The following is an 11,811-nucleotide window of genomic DNA, read 5'->3' on the forward strand; positions in this document are numbered from 1 at the left end:
GTGTGCGACAGAAGCACATGAAATCTGCATTTTGAGGAAATGGGGAGGCATACACTGCATTATAAAAACATTATCCTTGGCAAAATTAATGATTAGTCTGTTTTATCACAGGAGGTAACAGTGGAAGCTGGTGCACCCTCTGTCTCTCTTGGTCTCTGTTCCTCTCATTTTAATGGGCATCACCTGCAGACAATGTGCAACTATTCTATTGGGAAATGATTTTGCAGGCTGTGTGTAACAACATTATGCACACTGTGACTGGCTATCAAGAAATTGCTACAGCCAATGTCTTTTGAACTTAACAATTTAAATGTGAGAAGTGCTTCAGGGAATATTAATTTAAGAACTTTGATATGGCTTATAAATGTCTCCTTTTTATTTTTCTCTTAAAGTCAGATGTGGCTTATATACACAGCCTATATTTGCATACATACAATATACCATTTGAATTTCACATGCAAATGGGATTAACTTATGTAATTTATAAGTATTAAACTTTCTCATACCTAAAATGATAACAAAAGTGGTGGCAAAATATTTAGAAAGTGAAAGTAATCAATTAATTAATTTGCAGAAAAACAGAACTTCAGTGCACAGTATTTTGTGAAAAAATTAAAAGTTGCTTTATCCCATCTCTTTTATGCTATTAAATTGAATGGCATTTTCATCTGCCCATTCCATGAAACCGTTTCCTAATGCCACAATGCATTCCAGAAGATTCAGGGCATCATTCTCTGCATAGTGACTGTTCACAGGATCCCTCTTTAAGAGGAACCTGTAAACATCATCAAGTTTAAAGCTACTTAATGTGTTTTGCAGTTTTTCCTTTGAAAGCAAATTGAGTCTCTTCTGTGTTGGACAGGAAACATTTAAACAACCCCTTTTTCCTTCAGTTATCTCAGAAGTATCAACTTCTGGTGTGGTGGATTTGCAGGCTTGCAGCAGGTTCCGGAAGCCACATAGGGAATCAGCGCACATAATGTGGTCAGGAAATGCCTGTAAGACACAAATTATCAGTATATAAAAATTAAACTTCTCTCTTCTTATACCAAGAGATCTTAGAGTAACACCATTATGTAATGGTTCCTATTTGGAAGACTTTAGGTTCACAGTCTAGTTCATGATTTTCCTCAGGTCCTCCAGTGAAATTCTTTATAGAATGTTGTAGGCTTGTATTCAGGAGAGACCTGGTACTCACGATAACTTTGCCATTTCATTTGATGCTATGTATAACAGGGCTGTGGAGTTGGAAGCAATTTTAGGTGGAGTCGGTAAAAATGTACCGACTCCGACCTCGACATAAAATCTTAAGAACACTTTCGCTACCGTGTGGGCTGCCGGCGGCCTCATGCTTAGGGATATTCAATGACGCATTGAGCCACATGGTGTGGGATGCCTTGTAACTTTGGCTCCAGTACCTTAAGAATACAACTAACTAACTAACTAACTAGATGGCTTACCGAACCCGAAGGTTCATCACCGAATTAACCAAAGCCCTCCACCGGACCCTGTCCTGGGCCAACAAAATCCAGTTTCCTTCAACTCCTATCTCGGATAGATCCCGCCTGAGATTATCCTCCCATCTACGTCTAGGTCTCCCCAGCGGTCTCTTCCCTTCAGGTTTCCCAACCAGTACCCGGTGCACACCTCTTGTCCCATCCATGCGCGCTACATGTCCCGCCCATCTCACTCTTCTCGACTTAATCACCCTCACAATACTGGGGGAGCAGTACAGATTTTTAAGCTCGTCATTGTGCAGTTTTCTCCACGCCCCATCGTCTTCCCTCTTAGGCCCAAATATCCTCCTCAACACCCGATTCTCAAACACCTGCAATCTGTGTTCCTCCCTCTGAGTGAGAGACCATGTTTCGCACCCATACAAAACAACAGGCAAGATTATTGTTTTGTATACTTTAATTTTCAGGTTCTTAGAAATCAGACGGGAAGACAAAATATTTTGGACTGAGAAGTAGCAAGCATTTCCGGAATTTAGTCTCCTCCTAACTTCCTCACAAGTATCATTTTGATTTGTTATTGTTGTTCCCAAATATTTGAACTTTGTAACCCTTTCAAAGGATTTATTAGCTACCCTAAGATAATTTTGCCCGCCTGTCTTCTGATGACGAGATACTAACATGTACTTAGTTTTTTCTGAATTTACTTCCAGCCCCACTTGTCTACCAGCCTCTAGTAAAACTTCTGCGTTCCTCTTTATTGTATTTATATCGTCCCCCAATAAATTAACATCATCAGCATATGCCAATAGCTGATGTGTCCCGTTCAATTGCAAACCCTCCTGCCTACCTTGGACCTTCCTGATGGCGTATTCTAGCGCAAAGTTAAAGAGCAAGGGAGACAAAGCATCTCCTTGTTTTAGACCGTTCTTGATGAGGAATGTCTCAGATACATATTTACCTACTCGAATTTTGCTGCAGGTTTCATTTAAGCACATTTTTATTAGACCCACTAGCTTCTTTGGTATACCAAATTCAATAAGAATATTATATAGCACTTCTCTCTTCACAGAGTCATAGGCTTTTTTGAAATCTATAAATAACTGATGTACAGTCCCACCGAACTCCCATTTTTTCTCTAGTATCTGACGAATGCAAAAGATCTGATCAATCGTTGATCTGTTTCGTCTGAACCCACACTGATGATCCCCAATAGTTTCATTCGCATATGGGGTTAATCTTGCCAAAAGAATGTTGGATAGAATTTTGTATGAGGTTGATAGCAGCGATATTCCTCGGTAATTACCACACTCAGTCTTGTCCCCCTTCTTATAAATAGGAATAATTATGGATTCCTTCCATTGATGTGGCATCTCTTCCTTATCCCAAATTAACTGAATAAGCTTATGGATCCTCATATGCAACCCTTTGCCACCTGCTTTAATTAATTCGGCCGGAATCTGATCAATTCCTGGAGATTTATAACTTTTCAACTTCCCAATGGCTAGTTCCACTTCATCTAAGCTAGGTTCTGGCACCAACAGTTCAGCTGTATGCATTTTAATCTGTCTAATATCACCAGTATCATGAACATTTAAGAGCTCGCTAAAGAAATTTTTCCACCTATTCACAATTTTTATTGGATCTGCAAGCAAATTGCCACTATCATCCTTTACCAAATTAGTCTGGGGTTGATATCCTTTCTTAAAGTTATTAATGCCTCTGTACAGGTCTCTGATGTTTTTTTCCTTACTATTTGTCTCAAGTTCAGCAATTTTGCCCTTCAGGTATTCCCTTTTCTTAGTCCTAAAGGTTCTACTAGCCTCACGTCTCACGTTACATAGATTATCCGCATTTGTTTTGTTTGGGTTCTGCAACCATTGAAATTTTGTTTGCTTCCTTCGATCTATTAATTTTGAACATTCTTCATCAAACCACGGTTTATTTTGCTTTCTCCTGTAGTATCCTAGTTTCTCTTTTGCTGAAATTTTGATGCAGTTTCTGACATTTTCCCACTCCCTGTTGATGTCCACACTTTCATTATCCTCATTTGTCTCTAAAATTTGAAACCTATTCGAAATTTCAACTTGATATTGTTCCTTTGCCTCTCCCTCACTTAATTTTTTCAAATCAAATCTTTCTGTGTCAAAATTTTGTTTAGTTCGTCTACTTACTGAAAGCCGCTCCCTCACTTTTGCTACCACCAGATAATGATCAGTGTCGCAATCTGCTCCTCTGAATGATCTCACATCAATTACATTTGTCTGCCTTCTCTTATCTACTAAAACATGATCTATTTGATTGTGTGTTCTGCCATCTGGGGAAGTCCAAGTGTATTTATGAACATCACGGTGTGGAAATTTTGTACTTTTTACAATTAAATCTTTTGACGTAGCGAAGGTCACTGCTCTGACGCCATTATCATTACTAAGTGCATGGAGACTCTCGCTGCCTATTGTGGGTTTGAAGACATCCTCCCTCCCAATTTTTGCATTGAAATCTCCTAGCAGAATTTTCATGTGATACTTGCCAAATGTATCAAATACTGATTCCAATTCTTCATAAAAGCTATCCTTGATATCATCGCTTTTGTCTTCAGTTGGGGCATGAACATTAAGGACAATGATGTCGCACCAACGTCCTTCCAAAATTACGTAAGACAACCTGTCACTAACAAATTCTACTCTCTTAACTGCTGCCCTAATTCTGCTATGAACAAAAAAACCCGTCCCTAGCTGATGATTGTCATTCCCCTTTCCATAGAAAAATGTAAAATTGTCCACTGGGATCGTGCCCTCCCCCTCCCATCGCACTTCCTGCACTGCCACTAAGTCTAACTTATAATTCCCTAATTCCCTACACACTGATTTCAGTGCCCCAGCCCTATAGAGGCTCCTAATGTTCCAGGTACCAAATCTCATGTCCTTTTTCAATTGCCGTGGTCGTGCCAAAGAGTCCGTCCTGATCCGAGGCTTGGTTGATTTTTTCGTAACACATATTTTTTTTAAAGGTGAAAGGTTGTTAGCCCTACACCCAACCCCCAACCTGGAGGACCAGGGTATCACTCTTAGTCTAGCGCATCTCCTTAGACCTGTCCGGCTTGGGTGACCCTACCATGAGCCGAAGCTCAGGCCGGCATAGCCCTAAGGGTCATTTGAGCACGCAAGCCTCCTCACCCGGCAGATTGCCTTCGACAAGGTGGTGATACCTTCGAGAAGGACCTTAAGAACTATCTACAAATCAACCGATTTCTGCAGTAACCATTAGACGTATATTTAAATACTGGGAACGACCCGTTCTTCAAGTTCCTGAGCACTGTGGGTCCCAACTTTCCATTGACTTGATCTATAGACATTCGGTAGGACTCCTTGGACGAGGGATCAGCCCTTCGCAAGGCCTCTACCTGTACACAGGACAGCACAACACAGAAAAACGCAGACATACATCCATGGCTTGAGTGGGATTCGAACCCATGGTCCCAGCGACCGTGCGGCCACTGCAGACCCTGTATATAGGTTGTAAGTCTAAAAAGTAGTCTGATGATTAAGGTGGTGGTGATGAAATCTCTTGTGGTACCATTTACTATTATTAATACATATTGAGCTTTTATGAAGGAGTCAGAGTCAGATTTTAGTACTGACTCCACAGCCCTGATATATAAACTGCACAGTTAAAGCAGTGAAATTTGTAACTCAAACATCAGTCTTTAGCAACCAGTGCTACATAAGCTATGCTGTTGACTACCATTAACCAATGGCATATAGCGGGACAGCTGTACTTAAGAGGTGCAAATATCACTCCCCTTTCATTAGTTCAAGATATCTGGCAAGCTGTTGTTACTAAACATAGAAAATACTGAAAAAAGTGTATTCTTTGGAGTATACTGACAATCCAGAGGTGTTTGTCACATTGCAGTGGTTCCCAATTTGTGGTTCGTGAGCCCCTTAGGGGTTAGAGAAAAATCAATAATGATGGATTTTTGCAGTCTTAGTTAATATGATGATAAGTAATTTGGACTTTGTTCATTGACCACTATGTTTAATTGTTCATATTCACCTTGTATTTTGGAAGAAGATGGATCACCGAAGGATAGGTATTTGGTGACACTGGGTGCAGAAATTGTCAGATAGAGGAACTTTTATGGTGCCCCCAACTCCATCCCTCACCAAGTACCATTACTGCTGAGACTGTGGGTTATAGCTTGTGGTGGTTTTCTTCCTGGATACTGAATCAGATAGTAATTAAACTGAAAGAAATTCTTGCATATACCATGCTCAGAATCATGGACACTTGTGTTATCTGGATTATTGAATTTTTGGACCTTGTCCATCGCCTGATCTTATAAAACACATTTCAAGAACTGGATTTGTTCTCATCTTCAGGTGTAATGAAGGGGGCATCTACAGTAATACTGACATGTCACACATGCTGTTTAAATGTAAATTATCTGTTTTATGCATGAGTACAATGTTAAGGTCACAAGTAGTCCCAAGATTCAGAGTCTGGAGGGTACTTGTATTTTGTATAATCACTGTGATGCTAAACGTTTTTGCTTCTTTGGAGGTAAACTGTTAGACTGAGGAGAGGTTGGCCATGTGTGTGGCTGAAGTGGTTCGCCTGTGATTCGTGCTTACATTAACACTGCCAAAGTGATAAGAATTCATCATTTCAACCAAATTGTACTGCAGCTAAAATTTATATTAGTGCACAAATGCATTTATAAGATGAAAATCATTCTTTAAAAAAGTTTCCATTAACAGGACATAAAAATACTTGATAAATTTTTAATGCATTGCAGAAAAGGAAAATCTTTTCTAAAATAGCATTAAACATAATGGGATCATCTTCAGGTGGTTACATATAGGATACTACTGATTGTTGAAGATGATGTGGATATGTTAATACAATATTAGTAGTTAAAATGGTTATACCACTGAGTAGAAGTTATCAATGCTAAAATTAAAATTATCCTGCAAGACCATTATAAATACACACCTGGGAGGGAGAGGAAGACCATGAAGTGATAGCACATACAGAGATATAACCCAGTCCTTCCTTAAAAACCGTCAGATATGATACAATTACATTTTGGCTGTAGAAGTGTCATGTGCAGGCTAAAGGTGGCGACTGACTTGTAACATTTGCCTGTAATGTAACGTGTTACAAATCGAACATTACACAAGTGAAGACAGCGAACGGAGCCGCTCGATGCGAGCCGCTCACGCTCGCGGGCGCTCCATCGTGTTGTTGGTTTTTTCGCAAATCCCTTTGAGTGTTACATTACAAGTCAGTCAGTCAGTCGAGCGGCGTCGTAACGAGCATTCACGAGTTCTTTAGATAAGAGTAGCGTATTAAATGAAACAAAGATAACACAACCTCCACGTCCGACATATTGAATGAAATGAATGGAGCACACACGAGCACAGTCGAGCCAAGCGTTCAAAACGAGCATTTGATACGCCTCACCAGTTGTGGTGTAATGTAACATGCTCGCCGCGAATGTTACATTACAAGTAAATGTTACAAGTCAGTCGCCACCTTTAGATGTGTGCCAGCATTGCTTGCTTTTTGTAGTTCCTTTAGTTCACAAAATACAGTATAGTGCAGAAGTCAGTGAATGAGAATTCCATCGACTGCATTGAAATTAAAAGGGGAAAACATGTTTTCAATTATACTACAAATGCTTAGACAGACTCTTTGCCGTCTTGCTCCCCCCCTTGCCCTTTTAATCTTCCCTTCCTCTGTTCCAGTTATGCAGCTGAAGCTTGCGATTATGTTTCAGCCACTGTAATTGCTCTTTCTTCTCAGCACTCAATATGCAAAAATGGCAGTGTTGCTGAAAGGATTAGCTGAACATTGTGCCAAGCCGTCTCAGTCAGTTTCTTTATGAATGACTGAACTTGGTCTTGCACATTGAAAGGTGTAGTGTTCAGCCCTGAAGAGACAAATTTAAATAATTTATTGTTAGGGACAATATGTGCCAAATAATCCAAAGCAAGGAGCCTGACAGGATCTTGCAATTGGATGGCTTTGTGAAAAGGGTGGGTGGAGAGACAAAAATTTGCTTCTGAGGTTAGGGACTGCATTTCATACCTTGCCAATCTTGAACAGTTCCGCTTGGAGGATGGGGAAGTCAAATCGAAGACCATTATGAGCAATTATGCACACTGGTTGTGGTACTCTTTTCATAAAGCCATTTAACATATTGAAGAGATGTTCATCAAATGGATTCTGATGCTCTAATAGTTCATTGGTTAAGTCTGAAATACATTACATTTTCATTTAATCTTACTCAGTTATAAAAGTTAGAATATGTATGCCTGCCTTAAACTTACAAGATGCCTGCATACATACACTGGACAGGAATTGTGAATGTGAAGTAAAAAAATAAGTTGGACTACAGCTTGACCAGACCCGACCTGCCCTACAGTCTATAGCATGTAGCTAGAACCTTCATTCTGGAAAGAAATAACAAATCAACAAGCTCTGTCCTATACAACTGCAGACAATACAGGATTATTTAATTAATTTCTCAAGTGGTTTTGACGTAATGGTCTAACCAGCTCTTACAGATATATACCAGATAGGCAGAATATGTAGCTACTACTTTGATACATTCATTTTTAACAAAAAGAAATGGATCATGTTCTTTAAAGATGTAAGACTTGAGGTTCTCACAGCGGTGAGTATGAAGATTTCTGTCTTCTGGGTTATTGCGCTGTGTAGTCTGGTCGATGTTAACCAACGTTTCAGAGGTCATACTGCCTCCGTCATCAGGGCGCCCTGATGACGGAGGCAGTATGACCTCTGAAACGTTGGTTAACATCGACCAGACTACACAGCGCAATAACCCAGAAGACAGAAATCTTCTTTAAAGATGTCACCATATCATAAGTCCACAATCATCGTGACAAATGATGGTAGGAAAAAAATTCAGACACTTTATTCAAGTAATAAAGTACACCTTCCATTCTCTGAAAGCACATAAACTGTACAACTACTACAATTATGTTGGAACATTGTTCTCCAACTTTAAGTACAACCCAGACCCTCCTTACAAATATAATCTATAATTTGTCCTCATATCTTAAATATTCACAATTTAGGTTAAGTGACATTGCAGTTAGGTATGGTAGGTCTAGTTCTGCCTCAAAACAATAATTGTGCTATAATGGAGAAGGAGTATCAGCAACCAATACAGTATCTTATTACTGAATTGAATTCCTCTTGTAATTTCCCAGCTACTAGCCAGAGGCAGCCTACCTTTAGCTAATCCTGATAAGAGCCTAAAATGATGCAGGCTATTACTAAATGTGATTAAATGATACACACTAACAAGAGTATATGTTCTATTTTGGCTTTTCATCTTTGAATCAGTAGGGCTGTAATAGTATCTAACAGGTATTAAATAATGGTTTGCATTGTGAATGGCTATATTTCAATACACTTCAATATGTATGTATTATGGAAGGCTAATATACGATATGTGATAGTGCAAGAAAATGTTGATGAAAATTTTGCGTAAATATTGCAAAGTTATAACTTCAAGTACTTTAATGTATTAAAAAATTCAAAAACAACTTTAGTGGCTCATTCCTTGGCAAGAAATATATTAAAGGATGTTGCATATTTTGAGATGAGAAGATAATGTTTACCTGATCTTAACCTGTGTAACTTTGATTCAATGGTTACAGTCTAGCAGAAAACAAACAAAATGAACCCACATATGCAACAAAAGTTGATGTAGTACATCAAATTCCATGGAATAAAGTACTTAAGACATTTATAGTCGCTCTGATGGTAAAGTAATTCCCCATAATTTATTTACCATGTTAGTCAGTTAACGAAGAACTGGGGGATATTTTTTAGTTTCAATCTTATTAAACCATACTGATCTGTGTAAGATAAGTCTCGTAAATACCTTATCCACTAAAATGTAATCTAACCTAACATCAGCGGCGAATATCATATAAAAGTACAAATTTAACGTACGTGTAATGTCAGACGCACGTTTTGAAATTCTTCTTCTTGGGGAGATACAAATAGATAACTTAGACAATACTCTAGGCACAGCAACTCCATTTATTAGACCATTTCTATATTCAGTTATATGTTCTCTCAATGCAGCAACCATTGATATTTCCGTTATTTTAACGGGTTTGTCATATGGCAGGCCTGTTGTTTCTAAATCTAATATTACAAACGATCTGATTCGATTTTTCACACATCCCTGTTGTACCACACCACCCATTTAATTTAGAAGCACTGCATGTATCAAAATCACAATAATTTATTATCAGCACATTTGTCACAGATTATAAGATGTTTTATGGTTAGGGTTCGGCTAAACTAACGAATAAATCGATAGTGAAATTTCTGGATCTAATGGCTGTGAGTATGAAATGACAGTTGTCTGTGATATTGCACCGTGTGTTGGTATTGTCTGTGTACAAACAGGCCGATATTTCAGAGGTGTGTACTGCCTCCATCATCAGGGCGATAGCCCTGCACCTCTGAAACGTCGGTTAACTTTTACGAGACTAAACGCTCACTTGTTTATATATCAAGTGATCGGGAAGACTAGAAGGAGTATTCAATTATTTAATATTCCCTTTTACAAATACCACGCTAGGTAGAGTTATTGGGCCTTTCGTCTAATTGCTCACACCTAACACATGTACAGACACGTGGTAGAGACATACTTTATAATTGTAAGCGTATACGATAAGGTGTCGAAATGTGGCTGGTCTACTCCTTCAGCTTTCCCTTCCCCTAACACTGTATAAATTCTGGGTAAGTACGAGTCTGCAAGTCCAAAACGCATTATAAAAATAATACAAAACAAACGACATAGAGACACCATAGAGAAATATCATATACAAAGAACACATAAACAAAACCTTGCACTAAACGACAGCAACATTTACACGAACAATCCGATATTTAACATTCTACAGTCCATTGACCCAACCCCCTAAACAACTTTCACCCAATATATATAGCCACACACGATACCTACAACTCAGTTGCTGTCTGCCATTCAATAACAACGGACACGCACCTCACACACAACCCGGTATGTTATAATACTTTATATTTTGTGATTGTATTTCTTATGCTTGTATTACGATATATTTGAGTAATTCCTTAAAATAATATAAAATTAGAGTAATATTATTCCATTTCCTATGTCGGTAGCCAGAATCACGATATGAAAATTAAAATTGATTTTGCAGATATAGGCACCCAGACGCGTCTCCAAAATTAAATGAAAGAAGCCTGGAGATGTAATAAAAACGGATAAAACATAAGCAATATAAGCAGAGCAACAGATACACCAGATTTTAATTTTAATTTTGATAGACCTGACGATGATAGAATTGTATATCGAAACATGTCGTCAATTTTAAAATGTAACAATTTTATGTGAAATTTTATATGATTTTAACAATAAGCTTGTGTAACGACGGAAAATAAAAGTACTGTATTGCAGAACATCATCTTTTTACCCCTATTCGAATAAATAGTCAAATGAAAAAAATAGGATGATTTATTCGTGTCACATTCAAGTATGGAAAATATTAATATTTACAATTATATAATTGTACCCGTCATTTTCTGTACATAGAAGCCTGTCAGTATGTGCCAGCAGAGACCTCAATCTTCTTAAGGGACTATCAAGACTTAAACTACATATTACAAACATAGAAGATGACCATCTTCTGGGATGTTGCGCTGTGTAGTCTTGTAGAAGTTTACGGACGTTTCAAAGGTGCTTGCTGCCACTATAATCAGGGCAATGTTGACTACACGGCGCAAAATTCCAGTAGAAAGCAACCTTTTATACTCGCCACCGTGACAACCGCAGCGGTAGAGTATATCAGCGTGTACATAGATAAGATGTAGAAGAATTTATCTATATAAAATATTTAAAGCTGTAAGTGGCAGAAGAAATGTTGAAGAAACTGGGGGAAGATATTTTAAAAGCAAAATCATATATCATTTTAAAAGTTGGCTGTCTTCTGGGATGTTGCGCCACGTAGTCTGATAGAAGTTTACCAACGTTTCAGAGGTAAGTTTTGCCGCTATTATCAGGCGAACGTTGGTAAAGTTCTTTTCAAACTTATTTTTAGAAATGGTCGTAGTTAGTTTCTCTAAATATCAATCTCCACTATTTCTGGGTTCAACTCCCAGAGAGCCATCCAACCAAATTGCTTCTTACACAAGACAAGTTTCCTGATGGGACAATCTCACACCAGTAGCAACAGCCCCTAGTTTAAGAAGTCATGGCTTTCAACCAGGACGAAATTCTCGTTAGCGAAAGAGCACCTCTATGTTGACACAGATAATACTGAAA

General features: G+C 38.4%; 1 protein-coding gene and 1 long non-coding RNA gene across 3 annotated transcripts; one reads left to right on the forward strand and one right to left on the reverse strand.

Annotated features, from left to right (window-relative positions):
* Positions 1-354: 354 nt before the first annotated feature.
* Positions 355-11,801, reverse strand: LOC110828923 (three prime repair exonuclease 2). 2 transcript variants are annotated; one of them, XM_022062123.2, is made up of 3 exons: positions 11,677-11,801; positions 7,548-7,714; positions 355-996 (listed from the first exon to the last, which is right to left on the reverse strand). In XM_022062123.2, exons 2-3 carry the CDS (start codon positions 7,656-7,658, stop codon positions 625-627), a joined length of 483 nt encoding a protein of 160 aa, XP_021917815.1. In that variant the 5' UTR covers positions 7,659-7,714; positions 11,677-11,801; the 3' UTR covers positions 355-624. The 2 variants fall into 2 exon arrangements, with proteins under 2 accessions (XP_021917815.1, XP_021917814.1); XM_022062122.2 differs by lacking the exon at positions 11,677-11,801 and adding an exon at positions 9,447-9,971.
* LOC147873858 (uncharacterized) lies at positions 10,254-10,787 on the forward strand. Its single transcript, XR_015535066.1, has 2 exons — positions 10,254-10,530; positions 10,691-10,787. It is a non-coding gene; the product is annotated as an uncharacterized LOC147873858 (long non-coding RNA).
* Positions 11,802-11,811: the final 10 nt, after the last annotated feature.

Source organism: Zootermopsis nevadensis, unplaced genomic scaffold, assembly GCF_977971745.1.
Source record: "Zootermopsis nevadensis isolate Lab colony 2312 unplaced genomic scaffold, Znev_1.0 Znev_ptg000013l, whole genome shotgun sequence".
Taxonomy (NCBI): Eukaryota; Metazoa; Arthropoda; class Insecta; order Blattodea; family Termopsidae; genus Zootermopsis; species Zootermopsis nevadensis.